The following is a 20,368-nucleotide window of genomic DNA, read 5'->3' on the forward strand; positions in this document are numbered from 1 at the left end:
ACCAGAAGAGCAGCTAAAGGAGAGTATCAGAAACATCAGAATCTTTCAAGAGAGCTAACAAAGCAGGAAGGAAGCTAACAAAGCAGCTATGTGCATATAGTTTTAGTTATTTTCTAAAGCCAGACTCACATGGGTGGGGGGAGGGAGGGAGAAACAAAGGAAAAAATCTCTTTCTGAAAGCTCTTATTTTCCTTAAACAATAACAAAAAAGAAAAGAAAAAAGAAAAAAATAAACTGCCTTAAGGCACAATCCATCATTTAAACTTTTTTTTTGCAGTTGACTATTTCTCTTAAATTTCCATGCCCTGCAGCCTCTGAGTCTGTGTTCAGAATTAACAAAGAAATAAAAAGTAAATTACATCTGCAGGCACACTTCTCTAACGGATCTCTTTTTGCCTCTCTACGGGCACATGTGCCACGAAGCTGGCCATCTTGGCCTGGAAGAATGGAGGGTGAAGATGACGTGGTTGGCCTATATCACCCTATATTTGAAATCAGAGTGGTCAGAGCAGAGAATGTCACCAAAATGCACACAAAGAATAGGGGAGGAGGATATACTCCCTGCTTACATCTTCAGAGTTCTTCAGAGTTTAAAATTAACTAGCAAACATAGATCTATATTTTTCTCCTAAATATAAAGGAGTCCTGAGTCATTCATTAAGGAAAAGGTTTCCAGTTCTCCCAGGAATCACAGCATCTTCTGACACAAGACAACTCCCTTGTACCCTGGCACATCTCAAAAATGCCATTCCTGGGGTTGTTATGATTTCAGCATTTCCTTGGGGGAAAGTTTTCCTTAGCAAATAAAATGGATCACACAGTAAAGTCCTTGTAGAGCTCCTTATGCAATATGGATTGGTGCTGAAGCCACTGGAGGAACAATTTCTCACTTACCATACTCAGCAGCAATGCAAAAATGAGACTATCTACAAGTAAATGGAAGGTTCTGGTTAAACATATGCTAGCTGTATCATTTTGAATGTCGAAAGTATATCGTGCTCTCTTTGTGATTTTTATGTATATATGGTCTCGAGTCCTCTAAGCTTAAAGGAACCTAGAGAAGAGATTGATGTGAGCAGCCATATAATCTAGTTTTAGGGGTTTGAACGGTGACTGGGTATTATCTGTCACCCTCCCCTCTCCCCTCGCCTTTCTGCCTGTGTTGCGAGAAATACAGGTACCTGCCATGACTCTGTAGGGCTGCTCCACTTGCCTCCAGAGTCCTGAAGGTTTAGCACACACCCCAATATGTGATTTCATATATAATGTTGTAGACCTCGGAATAAGCTGAGTTCAAAAGTCAGTTGAGACTTGTAGAGTGTAGGGCAAAGTTTTCATTTTCCTTTTACCACTCAACTCTAACGAAGTGTTTAATAGGAACTGAATTTTTCTAAGTTGTCGTATCTTTAAAATATGAATGATTACACAATTCATAAAGGATGACTAATGGATGTGGAAATCCAGTTGGTTATTCTTCTTTGAGTTTTATATTCGTCACCGAATGGGAAAGAATTTGGTTATACGTGCATCTGGTCATAAAAGGGCACGAAAGTCATAGAGTCTTGGACGATGTGGACATACATACGTATGTACTTATATGGCTGATTCAGCTTTTTTTTTTCCTTGAGAACACTAGACACACAATCAGCTTATGCCTACATTTCAGAAGTGAGTGACTTGCCTTTCACATATCACTGGAAATGCTTAGCTCAGGTTGGAGGGCACAAAGGCAAGCCCTGTTCTGTTGTGCTTTGTTTACTCCATCACTTCAGCAGCTCCACTTGTAGAGTCTGGAAGAGATTTGCCTGGCCATCACTTATGGAGTGTCTCTCTCAACTATGGCTATTACTATATACCCAGATGGCTCAGACATAAGCTTCCTGTCTCATGAGGATTCTCCTCTGAAATCCCATCCCAATTTCCAAAACCATCCTGCTTAAGCAAGGAGAATTTAACTTAATACTTGCACCTATCAGTTCTAATACCTCCTTTAAACCATTAAGGCCCAAAGATCACTAAATACTTCTTAAGCAGAGGATGGCATTAATAAGCATTCCCCAAAGTTGCTAATCATTGATTAACATCCTAACAGTGGCCTTGAAAGTATGCACAGCCCAGTCATGATTGAGACATTTGCCCCTGGGGAAGGTTCAAAGGGCCAGGGGCAGGAGGTGAGGTTAAATCATATTCTCCTTAAAAAGTTAAAATATTTCTTATGGTTTTAGTTTATTTATTCTAGGGTTGAAAAACAAAATGATAGGGCTTCCCTGGTGGCGCAGTGGTTGAGAGTCCGTCTGCCGATGCAGGGGATATGGGTTCGTGCCCCGGTCCGGGAAGATCCCACATGCCGCGGAGCGGCTGGGCCCGTGAGCCGTGGCCGCTGAGCCTGTGTGTCCGGAGCCTGTGCTCTGCAACGGGAGAGGCCACAACAGTGAGAGGCCCGCGTACAGAAAAAAAAAAAAAAAAAAAAGAAAAACAAAATGATAGAAGAGTTTCCCATCTTATTTTTAAGTACATTTCTGTTCTTTCAGCTAACTACAAAAAAATATCCCTCATCTAGTTTATTTTGAATATGCTTACAGAGTCAGTAGTGAATCTACTAGTGGCTTCCACATTTTAAAATGTTTGAGGGATAAGAGTTCACTTAGACCCAGGCAAATTTCTGTCCCTAAGTTATGAAAAACCTAAAGGATTTTGTCAGAAAATCAAAACTTCACCCAAACCTCAATAAAGTTTAGATTTTCTATTTTCTAACTTTAGCAATTTTAAAAGAGACACCTTCTATTAGGTGTAAGTTTATATCCCCCTCCCCTACACACACTAAATGGAACGCATCAAGTCATAAGCAGCTACTAGTAAATTACTAAGTAGTCCTTTACCAGGTGCTTCCAGGGTGTTGCCATCTGTTCTCTCATACTTCTAAAACAATCGTTCTAGTCAGAGTAACATCGCCAAAGTGACAGCCAATTCTTCTTGAGGGCAATCTCAATCCTTTCAGGAAAATGAAGAATTACGGAGGCATTGATTTTTCTTTTCACTCAAGAAAATTTGTGTGCTCTTTCTGCCTATGGCAATGCCCTAGTAATGCCCTTGGCTGGTCAGTGCTAATCCAGAGACTCCCTAATTTTGGAATACCTACTTTTTTGTTACCATATATTTTTTTTCTTATCCTCTGTGCTTTTCACCGACTCTAACGGCACTCTCATTAATCACACCCACAAAATTAATCCATCATCGGCGTGTTCAGTCCCTCGTGGTGGGGGGGGGGGGGCAGGACTCATCACTGAGTGGGGTCTCCTCTGTGCCAGGTCCGGATTACAAGGAGCTGGATGTTCACCTTCGCAGGATGCAGTCTGGATTTGGCTTCAGAATCCTCGGGGGAGATGAGCCTGGCCAGCCTGTGAGTTGAATTCTCTTTATTTCCACACTTTGGGTTATATTGTGTGTGTATGGGTGAAGGGAAAAATCATTCAGTAGGGTATAAAAAAAGAAATCTTTTAGGACTCACATAAAAATTTTTTGAGGTTTGTTTGGTTTTTTTCTTGGTTTCTAAGTTTTCAAAACATGCCAGTGTTTCCATGCCAATATATCATCATAAATCAATGCACATTTCATGAAGAGAGGGACATTACTCTTTCTTAAAATGGATTGGATTCCTCTTGACTATTTCAATTATTTACTTGTAGTGGACCCCTGGTCTCTCTGGGCAGCAGCTCACAGATAAACACGCAGTATGACAGAGATATATGTGAGGAGATGACTTGGAACAGCAGAATTGTGTATGTTTTCAATCACAACTACAGGGGAGAGAAAACACGGGGATAAACAGAAGTAAAATCAAGTTCAATGCTGCAGAATCCCGCCAGATTTGAATTAGGGGATTACCGTGAGAGGATGTTCACAAAGTCAACGTCAGTTGGCACAATCTTGGGAATTTGAAAAGGGCTTTGGAGAAATTATATATATGATACATCAGAGTGACTGCATAAAATAACTATTCATTAATACACAGAAAAACACAGCAAAGCGAGACTTGTGAGCATGTGTTAAAACAACAGCCATAAAACACTCATTGTAAAAGACGTGTCTTAAGCGGTACCCAATGTGACTATGTCAGGTTCATAAAAGGTTCATAAATGGTCCCTAAGTGCTGAAATATGGTCAGGTCCCTTCTCATACATAAATACAAGTAAAAGATTAAACTATAAAATAAATGTAAGGGGAAACAGCAAAGTTCCAGTTCTTCCCATAATGCTTACTTCAATACAGTCTTCGAGATACACAGTTCTTACCTTGCTGGACTCCCCCCACTTCCATAGGCTCATGCTTTGTCTGCTTTGTGGGTAAACTAGCACCACATTCGTAGCACCGTCTTCTCTTCGCCCATCTCCCCCTCTTCAGAGATAGAAGGGACTGCATCTCCCACTCTTCAGAGATAGAAGGGATTGCATGACTGAGTTACAGGAAAGGCATAGTTTCAGCTGACTCCAGAAGGGAAAGGTCTAGCTGACCTTGGCCTGGCACAGAAACTATAGAATTGTTACCCAAATGGAACACCTATTGCTCAGAATGAAACTCAGGGGTTTGAGTGCAGCCAGTGGTTACCACCCAGCCTCAGGACAGCTTTCTGCCGGGTCGGTACACAGGTTCCCAGGTTCCCAACCCTTCTGAACATAGGCTTTACACTCCTGAGTCCTTTCTCCCCTCCGGTGGGCAGGCATTCAGTATTTATGATAAACCTCTTCAGATTACATGTTTTGCTGGTTATCCTCATTGTGTTTAGATTTACTCTGGTTTATGCTTTCAATTGAATGATTTAAGACACGCTCAGGCTGCAAGTTACAATTCTGACAGTTAAACCATAAAGTAGAAGCCTAAATCTCCCTGAAGCATTCAAAGCCAGAATATAGTGTCTTGAAGACCAGAATGTTGCACCTCAGAAAGATTATATCAGGAAGGGTAAGTCTACTGTAAAGATCTCCCATATGCCTTTCCTTCCTGCTTTCCTCCACTGTGAGTCCAGAGATAATATACAAACAAAATGCACTAGCCTCAGTTAATTGCTGATATGCTACAAAGGGAGAGGTGTGTGACGTGACTTGGTCCCCACCCGCAGGAGGTCTCATAAATTGTATCAAATGGGATTCTGCCTTCATATAGACGAAATGGTATTGACATCTCAGGGTGCACATTAAACACGACAGCACGGCTTTCGGCAAACAATGAACAGCAGGACTCCAGCTCAGACAAGCATATGGGCATTTTTTTCCTGCAAGAGGAAATCATTTTCACAGTTAAATAACAATAGAAATAGAAAGAAATGAGAAATTGCCACAAAGCAATGAAAATGGGATTTCCAGCTGTGAGCTGCAAAGACATGGGAAGGCATTAAGATGGAAAGGCTTGGAAAACACTGCACTGGAGAAAGGCCTGTGTGGAGAAAAACTGTTCATGGAAAGAGAGAGGCGATGATAGACAGGGGCCTTGGCATGCGAGTCCGGTGCAAACTTGTGGAAGAGTTTCAGAAGGCTAGAGCTGGAAATCTGCTTGCCATCTTGTCAAGTCACCCTGGGCTATAATTATTGCAGATCAGACCTGCTGGGTTTAGACTGACATTAGGTAGTGTGGGAAAGAATTAAAGGAATTAATAGGACTGAAAAGGTGGTTTTGGTTTTGTTTGTTTCTTAGTTTTGGTTCTCTTTTTGTGTGTTAGTTTTCTCCCCTGGCTTAGGGGGACATCAGCCACGTGAATGTGAATTGCTGTTATTTCATATCAAATACATTATTTTGTTCTGTGCCTTCACAGCCCTTAAGATAAAGTGAAGTTGTGGAGTTTTTGATTCTTTTGTTTTTTTTTTTTTTTTTTTACAAAAGATGGTTGGAAAGATAAGGCCAGGTCACTTGTTTGGGGGGTGTCTGTGAGGAGGGGTCTTTCTTGATCTGTTTTGCCACCAAGCTGTTCCTTCAGGGCCAAAGCAAGAGAGGCAGGATAAAGAACTCCTCCAAGGGCAATGAGAAAGCCGATGAGTGGGTCCTCAGAGGTTGACGGATCCAGTGAGGTCAGAGGGAGGTGATCAGTAGAGTGAGGCCAGTGTTGCTGGGAAGGCTCTCTGGCCGGTATAGCCAGGGGGCAGCAAGATCAGAAGGAAAATATAGCCTGATGGGTCAGGGAGCCCAGGCCATGCACTCAGCAGACCTGGAAAGTGACCAGTACGATGGGGCAGGAGGCTCAAGCCAGGCACCTGAGGGAAAGTCCCTCAGTGGACTTGGAACGTGACCAGTGAGACCATAGTTTCTGTGTCCACTGGACCAAGTGAGAATACTCAGAACCTTGCTACTCAAATGGTGTTAGATCTACAGACCAGAAGCACCCAACACCTCCTGGGAGCTTGTTAAACATGCAGAATCTCAGGTTAAACCCCAGGCCTGTAGAATCAGACTCTCGGGGTAGATGCAGAATTCTGTTTCAACAAGCTCACGGTGCGATTCATGTGCCCCCTAAAGTTTGAGAACTACTGATGTAAAAGATCAGATATCCTGAGGTATGTTTTCAAGAGCTTAGGTGAACATGTATATATGGAAGTCAATATGAGTTAACAGTGCAAGAAGGAATCATAGATTATCCTATCCAGATAGGAAAGAAGCTACTCCAATGTGTCAAGTGTACAAAGCATATTCAAATTAAAGGAAAAAAAGAAAAGTTGTGGGCTAGTTTCTTTCCTGACTAGAGAGACACATAGAGCTAGCTCAGTGTCAGCAGTGAAATACAGGGCACAAAGGTGTAAATTGGCCAAAGGCTGAGGAACGACAGCAGCATGAGAGGCAGAAGTAGTGACGGCGCACGTGGTCAGCCTCTTCCCAGCGGCAGTTCCTGAAGGAAGGAGCAAGTGTAACTCATATATGTAGCTCATGGACGGGCGGCTCTAATGCCTGCTGCAGTGCCCCACGCTGAGCTCAATTCAAGTTTCTTTCATAACTATGACAACCTCTCTTTGAAAAAGGTAGAGGGTGGATTAGACAATGTGATTATACAATAATATGTATATTGTTAATAATTTTATAACACTATATAATAGGCTATATTGAAGTATTATGTTGAATACACTATTTAGAAATAAATATGTAAGATTTGATAGAACAAAGTAAAGTTTGAAGATTAAAGCTTCAAGTTTAAAAAAAAATGTATCCAGTGAACTTCAGTCTTTGCTCAAATGTCAGCTTCTCATTGAGGCCTGAGCTAACCTGCCCTAACTCCACCTCAGCTGTGTAGCTGACACCCACCCACCATCCTACTGTGCTCTATTTTCTTCATAGTACGTGCCTGCTAGCATACAACATAATTTTTACATTTATCTGGCCACTAGAATGGCTCTATAGAACGGGGATTTTTGTTTATTGTTCACTGATGGATCCCTAGCACCTAGAAGTGTCCCTGGACTCAATGAATATTTGCTGGATAAATGAATTAATTAGCGAGGAGAGTACTTCATATCACAGCAATAAAGCAGAAAAACGGATGTTTTACTGGGGTTCTCCTTTTAATGGATGATATTAAACTAGTAGCACAGAAGATAACTTCAAGAGTATATCTTTGCTGTTTTCCTACAGCAGGAGAGGAATGAGAATTTTCCCATGTGAAATTCTGTTTTTACTATTTTTGTAGAGTGCCCAATTGCAATGGTAGCTCTCTTAGTTGTAACCTATTTTTTGAATTCCTTTTCATCAGTTAGAATCAGAACTATAGCTTAATGTTGGTAATTGAGCTAAGAATTTCTCTAGCCACTTTTTCTCTGTTACTAGCTATAAACTCTCCCACTGAGGCATACAGGAAATCTAAAGGTTGAAGCATTTTCTTTGGGCTAACCCAGCTAAATGCAGCTTTTCATGGGGCAGTGGAGGAACATAAACATTCATTTTAACCGGCTTTTGCACAAAGCACTTAATAAATCTTTGAAGTGCTCCATAGCGGGTTGAGTCTTTTGAAGAATAGATTGGAATATCTTGAGAAAGAAACTCATAAATTCAGGTTGACAGGACAATAAGGGAAAATGGAAAATATCAGAAGCATGCCTGACTGCTGGACTACAGCACATGGGCACAGCCATTTGCTGTAGCCCAGCAGTCCAAGGCCGGCAGTGTGTTTCCTGTGAGAGCGATAATGAATCAGTCATCAGAGCACTGATATTCAACAAGGAGGCAAATCTACTGTCCACTCCCACCCTCCCCCAAGAATAGGGAAAAAACAGACGTGTGGTAGGGAATTTTCATTCCTATGGATAAAGAGAGCTATTCAGTGGACCAAGGCTATGAAGTCCTCAGGAAAAAAAAAAGAAAACTCTCCAGACCATAACTTTGCATATACCTGAGCAGGTCTGGGCATTCAGATCTGTGCTGACAGGCCACACTGAGCGTTGTGACCAAGTAAGAAGGAATCGTCTGCTGCCAAACCTGCTGACACACAAGGCCGCAGGTCGTGATGGAGCAACTCTGCAAATTAACTGGAATCCACAGATCCGAGGTTTGAAAGAAATTAGTGCCTGAAAGAAATCAACTCGTGAGCAAGGGATCGTTTTATAGAGACTTAAAATACAACCTAGAATATAGCCTCTGTAATATTATCAGACTCATGGTAACCGCTGCCTTCAGATGCCGTGAGGCTAAGCCACTTGGCAAAAGAAAAACTATTCTTTTGAACTCTGTTGTCCATGAGTTGGGAAAGTTGTAGATTAAATAGCAAAACTAAAATATTTTGTGCTATTGCCTTTCCTCTGAGAAAGAAAGAAAGCCTTGCTAATGGACACTATTTTGAGTGTTTCTAATGGGAAGTAGGAAACCTTGTATCGTTATATGCCTCGTATCACAGTCCCTGGTTCAGGGATTCATAACAATATGCACGTTTCCCAGATGTGTACCTCCAAATTTCCTGGTATGGTGGCCACCTAAACAGCAGAAGCATTGCAGGGGACAGGCAGAACTGGGGACATCCTTTGTGCAGAGGAAGTGCTCTAAGAAAGTATTCAAAGAAATGGAGCAAAAATCTGGAGGAGATTTGACTGTTCTTAAAGTAGGTCAACTGTCCAGGGAAGGCCAGCCATGAGTTCTGCTTTGTTTTGTTTTGTCCTTAACTCCAGCTTTCGAAAGCAAAGCAAAAATTGAAAGATAAAAAACACTTTGAACCTTTATCTGAATTTAATAATATACAGCAGATAGTTTCCCCTGACATTTTCCAAGCACTCACTACGTGCCCTGAGCGAAGTTAAATGCTTCCCGTGCACTATTTCTTTCGCTTCTCCCAACAACTCCGTGAAGTAGGTCCTATTCTTTTATTTCCCCATTTTTGCAGGTGGAGAAACCGAGGCTTGCGGAGATTGAAAAGCCTTGCCCACGGCACACAAATAAAGAAGTGGAGCTAGGATTCCATCCCCAGTTTGTTTCAATTCAGAGCTCACGTACGGTGGCCAATAACATCAGGTTATTTGGGGTTAAGGGTGATGGCTTATGCACCAGTTAGCAAGTGTCCCCCAGACTTCATGGCCATCCGAAGCAAGTTCAAAACATTTATTTCTCTAAGAGGAGTTAGCAACCTGGAAGAGTTAGGAGGGCATCCTTTCAGCCTCTCATTTTTCATTTTTCATTTTTCAAGTACATGTTCAGATTTGGGGCAGAGGGTGTAAGCAGGGAATAAAATCTTCTACTGAGTTACTTGGTAGGTAAGTAGATAGATGGAAGGAAGGAAGGTTTGAAACATAAACATCCTTTTCTTCTCACTGCTTGTCTAGATTTTGATTGGAGCCGTCATTGCCATGGGATCAGCCGACAGAGACGGCCGCCTACACCCAGGGGACGAGCTCGTCTATGTGGATGGGATCCCAGTGGCTGGCAAGACCCACCGCTATGTCATCGACCTTATGCACCATGCAGCCCGGAACGGGCAGGTCAACCTCACTGTGAGAAGAAAGGTGCTATGTGGAGGTATGTAACTCGAACCGGCAGCAAGAGTTGGGGGTTAGGTGGTGAGACGCTTTTGTGAGTCAGGGTCAGGACCCTGGAGACAACGTTTTAAATCAGTTTCTATATTATATGAGGGAAAAGACCAACCTCGATATGCCAGACGTAACTGTGATGTTGAAAGTGCAGCTTTTCACCCCACTAGTACGTTTCTAAGCAGTCTTTGAGGCTGACATTTTCCATGGAGTCATTAAAAATTTCTAGCAAAGCCTGAGGCTAATTTAAGATGTGTATGCTCTTTGCTTTTTGGTAGGTGCTAGGTATAAGAAGAACATTTTTTTTTTTTTTTTTTTTTGTGGTTTGCGGGCCTTCCTCTGCTGTGGCCTCTCCCGTTGCAGAGCACAGGCTCCGGACGCGCAGGCCCAGCGGCCATGGCTCACGGGCCCAGCCGCTCCGCGGCACGTGGGATCCTCCCAGACCGGGGCGCGAACCCGGTTCCCCTGCATCGGCAGGCGGGCGCGCAACCACTGCGCCACCAGGGAAGCCCAGAAGAACATTATAATAGTGAAAAATGTAGCTTTTGAAAATGTTCCTCATTGTGTTTACAAGCCAAGAAACACAGCATTTTGCTACCATAAAAAGGCAACTAGGATGGAAAATTAACTTCCTTTATAGAGCCTGATAAACAATAAAACGATTACTCTGATTTAGAAAAATACAGCTCTATATGACTCTGAGAGAGCACAATTCATATAATTCCAAAGTTATGAAACGGAGAAATTAGAAGTAATTATTCCCTTTACAACCTTTACAGCTTCATAAAAGAATCCACCAAAGAAACACTTTTAAAAGTCAGCCCTCTTAGTCATATTCTGATTCAATTTAGCTCTCTTTACCATCTCTCAACCCCCCCAAAAAAGATTTCTGTTTATAAGGAATATGTCCATTACAAGCATTATACTGTGTTGTACCCTCTGAGCACTCAGTAATATTGGGAATATTGTCCCAAACCGCCTGTGCATTGCTCTGTGAATTACAGGAGCGACGGTGCCAAAGATGTTCTGTTGTCATCTGCCCTGGTGGCCTGCTGGCCTCTCTACTCAGCCCTGGACTGCTCCTCATACAGAATGATCAATACTGGAATTAGGAGGGACCTTAGAAAGAGCAACGTGAGCTCCCTTGTGTTACAGATGACAAACTGAGGCCCAGAGGGTCAGTAGATGTCCTGGTGGTCTGCAGTGAGTCAGTGATCATGCAGAGACCCATCGCCCCAGCCAGTGCTTCTTTCTTTACTCTACCACCAACCCCCGTCCAGTGAATTCAAAGACATTAGACCAACCTTTAGCAAATGTCGCTCCCTAACGTAAGGAGTCTTCCATATGTGCTAGTATCATAACACATTTGAATTTTTTAAAAAGGGCCACCAGCTAATCACAGCTGTGAATCACTCGAGAGGATAAGATATATTAGTCGAACTAAAAATCCTTTTCTATTCAAGTCTTGTAGAAACTAGATTTTGAGCAAGAGCTATCACTTAAAAGGCTAAGTCAGAAGAATTATCAGCCCTTACCAGTAGAGACTGCTATAGATCTTGTATTATGGAGGTTTTGCTAAGAGGTGCAAATTCGTCTTTCATCGTCTTCAGAAATTCATGGCAGACCACTTGACCCAGTGAAGTAAAACACCTTGAATTATGCCTTAACCTTGGGCGAGATGCCCTGAGGAAGACAGTGTTTGCTCTGTTAACATTTAGCCGTCTCTCACACACTTTTATTAAAAGTGATTTTTAAAAAAAAGTTTGCTGTGCTATATGTTCTGTAACCCAAAGATAAGTTTAAAAATACTGATTTATAAGGAAATACACTGCAAAGTGCAAAAACTAACGCACCAACATAATTTCATGCTCTCCTTGCCACCAGCTGATTATCGCAAATTAAATTTTGTTCTAATCAACCCAGGCTATTGGAGTGTAGGCCAAATGCTTCAAAAATGTATTCTTGCGATTTGTCGATCATGTAACTTCCATGAAGATGCTCTTTGCTGCAGTTCTTACCACCTTTACTCATTTAGGCTTTCAGGTGCATTTCAAGTGCATTTAATTTTTGAAAATGTTCTGCTGCAGACGGCTCATTCACACCAGGAGAGTTTCCAAGTTAGTTCAGCCCACTCTTCCTTGAAAGCTTCATGAGTATTGAAAACGATTAAGTTCAGCAAAGGATACTTTGATAGTAAAGTCAATGCCTAGAAATAGGATGGAGCAGATTTTTTAAACGGGCCTAGGAAGACAGCCTTTCTTCATAGCTGCCATTTCTCCAACAGTGAGAGAGATAGCTACCAATGGATATGACAGTGGATATGCCATTTTAAGCGTTCTTATTATCATCATTATTATGCTTTCTTAAGCAAATGCAGCGGGAGGTGCAAGCCTGGCTTATGATGAGATGGTTCAAAGCTGAGGGGAAATGAGTAATCAGACTGTGAAGAGACAGAAGATGAACGAGAAGACAGACAGTGTCACCACCTTCTTGCACAAAGGAGTAATATAATGGAAAAAGAGATGGGCAGAAGGGAGGTCAGCCTTATGCTTGCCTCCGCTGGTACAAATGTCCTGCCTCACCTCAGAAGACACTGGGCACTGGTTTTCTAGTTGATGCTGAAGAGAAGAAAAAAAAAAAAAAAAAAAAAAGCATTAATTATGAGAGATACAGACTGGTTGGTTACACTGGGCAAAAATTAAAATAAAAACCTCCAAATGTTAACATACCAAAAAAAGTGTACGCACTAAAGATAGAAAGGCAAAATTTTCAATTAGGCAATAGCAAACTAGATCCTCAAAAGTGAGAAATGGTGGATGAAAATGTAAAGGATAAAGGATGAAAACATCCAGTAATGTATCCAATTTTGTTTACCAGATAATTTTAGCACAGATCTTGCCCCTTAAACTAGTTTTGAGAGGTGCCTTATCCATGCTACCAGCTCCGATATTTAGTTATTCTTTCCCAAGGATAGTAGAAGAGTGGCTTTAATTGTTACACCGAAAGTGTAAGTATTTACATGTTTAGTAACTCAACTTTGAGACGTTCAACGTGGTGACACGTTATTTTGAATACATACGATTCGTCTGAGAGAAGAGTGTCTCTGAGGAATTTCCGAAAGTGTAAATCTAGAATTGATGTGAAAGAAAGTTTTTTGACTTAATCAAAACATGTTAGAGTCCATCTTAAAGCGATCAACATCTTTTTTTTCTAACACCTAAGGGAAAGTCTAATTCTTGGCCTGATACTGAGAAAGGGAACGTTTTCTTGGCAGCTGGGTGAAAAGTTTAGCCAGCGTTTAGGGTGCTAGTGAATTCCCTGCTCCTGGTTACTATACTTTCTGTCAGTTCTAAATACAATGCCTTACTCTTTGTCTATGAGCATGTCACCCATTTAAATAATTTGTCTGCCTTGATGAGCATAAGGCAGGAGTGCAGAAACTCAAATGCCTGCAGGAAGGCCAGCCCCTAACAGGGGCAGGACCCCAGCCTGCCAGGCACCACAGGGGTGCACTTCGCCCGTGGACACTCCAGGGCCCGTGTCCAAGCTCTACCACACGCATACCCCGTTGCCTCAGCCGTGCTTCAAGACAAGATTTGCACATCCTTCCAGGGGGAAGTCCTGTGAGGCCCAGGCACAACCTGGAAGCAGGCAAGGTCTGTTTGGTTACATAGCGCCCTGGTACCCAGTCTGTGATCTGGAAGGGAAACAAGGGCTCCAGTTGAACAAGTCCCTTTGGCCCTGCGTGCTCCTCACTTCACGGGTAAATGAGCAAATCAGGAATTTGCAAGAGACACAGGGGAGTAGTTGAGACTTGCGTATTGGGTACTCGGTCAAGGGAGCAGCAATTGCCCAACTCTAGTTGATTATTAGCAAATATTTCAAGAGAAACTAGAAATCCAGCTTTCTGTAAAATCACCCTATTTAAAAACATTGGCAATTAATTTTAACAATTATTAAACAAAGTCTAGACCGGCATTGGGCAGGAATAATAAATGGGTCTGCAGACCAGGAGCAGCTCCTGGCCAGCAGTTGACTGTTCTAGTCAAAACCATCTCACCTGGAGGACATTATCAATGGCTCCTGCCTTCCCAAGCGGAGACCCTCTCCCAGTCAGCACAGTGACGATTTCCAGTGTGACTGGTAAGGACGAAACAGAAGCTAAAACCTAAAAATTAATTATTTGACTTGTATAGATATTAAGTGACTGAATTCTGTACACCCATTTGCACGCGAGCCAGAGGATGAGTCAGGGATGCTGGGAGTTAGTGTGTTAGAAAAAAAAAAAAAAGAAGAAGAAGAAGAAGAAGAAAAATTGCACATGGTATTTAGTCACTTTCTGACATTTTACTATATTATTCTAAAACAACATTGTTCATCCCCTATACCAGGAAGTGTTGTTGGAGAGAAGACAGTCTCATTTGGGTCTAGAGCCAGCCAAGTAGAAAAATGAGGTGGAATCAGTTATATCCCTCAAAGTCAATCATTGGAAGTCTTCTTAACTCCCTGGTTTTAAATGGGCTCATGGTGTTAAAGATAAAGAACTTTGTTCTAGAGGTTGAAAGAGACATGCAGAAGCAATAGGAAAGTATTCTGTTAATGTTATTTGACTCCTTCACTCACCCAGGGACACTCACATTGACTTAGGCAATGATTTTCTTTCTTTCTCCCTTTGGAACCTGCGTCATAGCCACTCCGAGCCACTTACTGCAAAGACAGATCATTTTTCTTTGTCGCTGCTTTACTGACAACCGCAGCCCTCAACCCCCTAAAATATGACAGCCAGAAAATGAGATCTCTCTTGTCACTGCCTATGACATTTCGTTACTGATTTTGTCCAATAACTCAGGGAGATTTTCAATTTAATGTTGCAGCATAATAATTGTTTGTTTTTCTTCTTCCTGACTATCTCTAATCACTTTATTTCCAACTTATACAAGGACTGATAAAGGATATGTGCTTCACCAAGACAATAACAGCTTGTCTTTGGATGATGTTTTCTAGTGGAGAGGGTTCATTTTACAGATAGTTTGAAATCCTGGTGGAAAAGAGGGAAAAGCTTTGACATTGACATTTTGCTCTTTTATCACATCAGTACATTTCTTACATATGAAAACATCCATTTGTTTTCTGATTGATTAAAACCTGATTGATTAAATATTACAGAAAAATTCAAATTTATCAAACGGTAATAAGCAGTAGCCTGGGTCTTATTCATCCTGTAATCACAGACAAGAAATGAATACATTTTTGTAAAGACCATTTTTAAATCTGAGTATTTGATTAAATGCAGCTCCATTTTCTTTAGGTGTCAGTGTAACGAAACATCTCTTATAGTCAGTGTTCTTGTTCCCTGATTTTTGAACTGACTTTGATTTTTGAAACAAAATGATTTTTCATTTCAGAATGGAATTGCACCTTACATTAAAAGCCTTCATCGGAACCTTTGGCTAATTATTTTTAACTTGCCGTATGAGACAACTGCCAGTATTTTAAATAGGAGACCATATCTAAAGACCCAAAAAGGAATCACTAATTATCATTATTTTCTATCTTATTGTTCCTCTGTTCCATAAACATCTTATGACTACACTAATCAAGTTGTAAGATGGACATGAAACAGTCCTATTTCTAATTACAGTATTCTACGTGCCTGCTTAAGTTTTTTTTTTTTTTTTATCCGAATACCAGAACCTAGGTATTATAGTAAAATGACAAAATTCTTTCTTGGATGATAGATCAACTTTCAGTTCAAAAACTAGGTTCTCTTGGCTGCCAACTTTCTATCATTTCTCCCTATAAATATGCTTGCTTTCTCATGGAAGTATTGGCTTGGTTTATCTGGTTGACAATAAGGTATATTTTACAATAATATAGAATGTAAATGAGCAAGGCCTCCAACACCTGCCTTAGAGATTCAAAATTCATCATTCCTCAGCCTGATATCATTGTTAGATTTGATCCTAGAGTGAGCAAGCTAAGAAGTATGTTTCCCAGCTACACAAAGTGAATGAACACTTCTAAGCTAACAGAATATCACAGAATTAAATAAACCCATGGCTTTTTAGTAAAATTATGGTAGGTCACTTTCCATGGACAGCCTCTGGGCTATTAACCCCAACTACAGTCAGCACTTCTCAAAGTGTGGCCTTGAAACCTCATCCAGATTCCTGTGCCCAGTTGTTCCTAGATCTACTGAAAAAACTCCTTGGGTGGATGCTGATGGTGCATATTTCTTACAAGTTCTGTAAGTGGGTTTTATGCATAGCACAGTTGAAGAGTCTGTCTATCTGTTTTATGATCTTCTTAGATCAATTATTGTTGTGACACTAAGAAGCCTGATATTTAAAACTGGGCATTGTCTTGGCGGGTTGCAGTCTCACCAAGAAGAAGTTATAAACAAGTAGCGGCACAGGGGAAGCTGAGGAGGGGTTTTACCTGTGTTTGCTGTGAAGGGTGGAAAGGAACAAGACCTAGGGGGCTCCATAGCCAGGTTTGTAGCTTTTCAGATACTCTTCACATCCTGGGGGTGGGGGGAGGAATGGAGGCCAGTCAACCAGCCTGGTAACAATGCCAGTGTCTAGAATAGTGCCCAGCACACAGGAGGCACTCCTTCATCAAGACCCTTGCTGAATAACCAGGTGCCTGTGTACGATGTGTGTTCCAGGGGAGCCCTGCCCAGAGAACGGGAGGAGTCCAGGCTCCGTGTCAACCCACCACAGCTCTCCTCGCAGCGACTACGCAACCTACACCAACACTCACACCAACAGCAGCGCCTCTCCCCCCGAAGGCTTCGCCTCCCACAGCCTGCAGACCAGTGACGTGGTCATTCACCGCAAAGAGAACGAGGGTTTCGGCTTTGTCATCATCAGCTCCCTGAACAGGCCAGAGTCCGGATCCACCATAAGTAAGTGTCTGCTTTGCCTGCTTTTGAATAAGAGCTATTGTTTTTATTGTTCTGGTGGTGGGGATCCTGGACAAGTAGATCAGAGGACTGTTGTATTCATAAATGTGGAGCCCCAAAGTCGCAGCCTCTGGGCACGAATAAGGCATCCTTAACACTTGCTTAGCCAAATGGTGCCGACTTTGGCTCAGAAAGAATGCGGGACCACGGGTAATGTCCTCCCAAACCCACAGCCCCCATAACAGCTCTTCATTCATTTTAAACTGGGAAGAAAACAATGCAGCGTGATGTGGGAATTTTGACGTGAGGGGAGAGGCACTCCCGTTCCGTAGAATGAAACCAGCTACACAAAGGATCTGAGGGAAAAGCAGTCCAGGCAGAAGGCTTGACGTGGGAAGGTGCTCAGCATTCAAGAAATATACAGAAAATGTATGGTTTCACGTACACAGGGAATCTGAAAAACAAGGCAAATAAACACGCTAACGGACAACACAGAAACAGACTTCTAGATACAGAGAACAAACTAGTGGTGGCCAGAGGGGAGGGGGGAGGGGGATGGGTGAGATAGGTGAGAGGAACCAAGTGGTTCAAACTTCCAGTTATAAAGTAAATAAGTCACAGGGATGTAATGTACAGTGCACGGAATATAGTCAATAAAACTATCACTTGTTATGGTGCGTAATCTATAAAAATATCAAATCACTATGTTGTATACCTGAAACTAATATAAACTTGTAAGTCCACTATACTTCAATTAAATGTATATGTATATGTATATGTTTATATACACATTATGTGTATATAGTTACACATACAGAAGCCCAGTACATCTGTGGTCTAGTGAACGCGAGCAGCGTGAGACCAGGACATAGAACTAGGCAGGAGCCAGGCCGTGCAGGGCTTCACACACCCTTGGGAGGAAGCGTGGATTATAGTCTAAATCCGTGGGAACCATTGGAAGGTTTTAAGCGGTAGACAGATATCTGACGTATATTTTTAAAAGATGAATCCAGATGCTTATGAAACATGAAATCAGGAAGACAGCCAGAGTGGAAGCAGGAGACACAGTTAGGAGACCTTTAACGCTGTCCTGTGGGTTTGCGCTGATCATTCTGTAATGTATAAAGATATCAAATCACTATGTTGTGTACCTGGAGCTAACATTAGTGTTGTAGGTCAACTATACTTCAGTAAAAAAATAAATAAATAAATAAATATGTAAGTAAGTAAATAACTTAATAAGACAGCCCTGTGGGTCCAGAGATCCCAGTGCCTTGGTAGAAGTAATGGATGGGGGAGAAGTAGATGATTTCACCTTCTGAGGTTCCTGCAAATCTAAGGTTCCAAGAGTCTGTACAACAGGTGACAGTCAGAGGTCGTATCTCTCTTCTGACAGATCATCTTTGCCGATTCTCAGCTTCCTCAGTGGTTTTCCTTTCAGCAACACTATTCCAGAAGTCACTCATCAGCCAGCAAGCAGTAGGACAGAAGTGATAGGAAAACGTGTTCATTTTTCATGAACAAGTGATTTGGCCCGAAATGTTGTGGATAGAAACACCATAACAGAGAGCAGTAGGAGAAACAATAATTGAGTCATGCTGTGGTCCTGAAATTCTTATGAATTGTGTTGTCCCCAGCACATGGTAAGGGGTGCGGGTATCAAACAGTGCTCAAGAAATCAAATTGTTGAGAATGAATAAGAACTTTTTATGATAAAGTTGATGTTAGCAAAATACTAGCAGGACTAAATGGAGAGAATTGCCCTGTTTAGCTTTAGCTTTGACAAATTCAAGAGTGGAAACTATAGAAGCATTAAACTTGGTGAAAGGTGAAAATGTGCAGAAGCTAAATTATGTACATCTGAAAGTACAATTTCATTATCTTTTTCTTCATGATAAGCTAAAGAAATAAATCCAGTCCTTAAGCATAGAGTAAAGGCAGGATTCTGTCAGTATGGTGGATTCAGCAAGATTAAAAGGACACAAGATTTTCTTGAATTATATAAACAGTCTTCCAGTAATTTACACTTGGGGAAAATGTTCACAGAGAGCTTTTGTAGCTATTCCAGGCATTCAGATTGTTTATTGGAGCAGGATACCTAAAGGACTGGAATAAAATTAAGTGTACTACCACAGTGAAAGTGTTAAGCATGTATTTAAGGTCTCAGCTTTATTTGAAGTGTGACAGCATTATTGTTAAACGTATAGGAGGATGTGTGTGTGTGTGCGTGCGTGCATGTGTACACGCGTACACTTATTACATAAGGAAGCCACAGAGGATTTGTCTATTGCAAATAAGATCCATGCGTGGACAGGTTTGGCAAACACCAGGTGCAAATGCTTACAATTAAATGTGGATTTTTCTTCCTACCAAGTGACATTAGACTGACCTCAAAAGAGTAATTCTAGCCATTTTCGAAATGGTATTATTTTACATCACCCTGGAGAGTGGAAATCTGTTCTAGAGTTCATGATGCTTCCTAGCTTCTTTTTTCACTTATTTATTTCTTTTTAATTTAAGAAACCTTTTTAAAAATTTTTATTGAAGTGTAGTTGCTTTATTGTGTTAGTTTCTACTGTATGCAAAGTGAATCAGCCATACGTATACATATATCCCCTCCTTTTTGGATTTCCTTCCTATTTAGGTCACCACAGAGCATCGAGTAGAGTTCCCTGAGCTACACAGTAGGTTCTCATTAGTTATCCATCCCATACATAGTATCAATAGTGTATATAAACACAGGCTGTCCCTATGTTCAGGGAAGAGCATGCTTACAGTCTGTAATTTGCAACGTGCACCTGAAAGGTTTCTAGACCTGATGCTACTTCATACTTAACTTCCGTAATAATTTTCAACTCTTAATTCTGAAGGGCGAAGTGCCACCTCCTGTGCCACACATCCGCCGCCAGAATATCAAGACTCCTTGGGCTCTGTGAGCCTGGGAGAGCGTGATACTGTTCTGATATTCAAGAGTCACAATCATTTCCAGGGCTGGTGTCATTTTTCTCTTCGTGTCTTATCTGGGCCCAAGGATCTTGAACACATTTGTGGTTCATTTTTCAGGCTACTGAGATCCACCCCTCTAGGTGGTCACAAAGCACCAAGCTGATCTCCCTGTGCTATGCGGCTGCTTCCCACTAGCTATCTGTTTGACATTTGGTGGTGTGTATATGTCCATGCCACTCTCTCACTTCGTCCCAGCTTACCCTTCCCCACCCCCCACATCCTCAAGTCCATTCTCTAGTGGGTCTGCGTCTCCATTCCCATCTTACCCCTAGGTTCATCATGACCGTTTTTTTTTTCCTTAGATTCCATATATATGTGTTAGCATACGGTATTTGTTTTTCTCTTTCTGACTTACTTCACTCTGTATGACAGACTCTAGGTCCATCCACCTCACTACAAATAACTCAATTTCGTTTCTTTTTATGGCTGAGTAATATTCCATTGTATATATGTGCCACATCTTCTTTATCCATTC

The 20,368-nt window shown here is 41.6% G+C and overlaps 1 protein-coding gene and 1 long non-coding RNA gene across 3 annotated transcripts in view; one reads left to right on the forward strand and one right to left on the reverse strand.

Moving 5' to 3' along the window:
- The window catches only part of MAGI2 (membrane associated guanylate kinase, WW and PDZ domain containing 2), a 1,419,801-nt gene that overhangs the window by 1,251,574 nt on the left and 147,859 nt on the right, over positions 1-20,368 (forward strand). The window contains exons 14-16 of the mRNA XM_024115935.3: positions 3,309-3,400; positions 9,780-9,972; positions 16,651-16,890. Coding sequence (XP_023971703.1) covers positions 3,309-3,400; positions 9,780-9,972; positions 16,651-16,890 — 525 coding nt within the window. The remainder of the gene's footprint in view (positions 1-3,308; positions 3,401-9,779; positions 9,973-16,650; positions 16,891-20,368) is intronic.
- On the reverse strand, positions 8,417-15,112 carry LOC114486335 (uncharacterized). 2 transcript variants are annotated; one of them, XR_003679929.1, is made up of 5 exons: positions 14,607-15,112; positions 14,044-14,151; positions 13,063-13,111; positions 11,519-12,601; positions 8,417-8,537 (listed from the first exon to the last, which is right to left on the reverse strand). It is a non-coding gene; the product is annotated as an uncharacterized lncRNA (long non-coding RNA). The 2 variants fall into 2 exon arrangements; XR_003679928.1 differs by having other exon boundaries at positions 14,044-15,112.

Source organism: Physeter macrocephalus, chromosome 5 (genome assembly GCF_002837175.3).
Source record: "Physeter macrocephalus isolate SW-GA chromosome 5, ASM283717v5, whole genome shotgun sequence".
Classification (NCBI taxonomy): Eukaryota; Metazoa; Chordata; class Mammalia; order Artiodactyla; family Physeteridae; genus Physeter; species Physeter macrocephalus.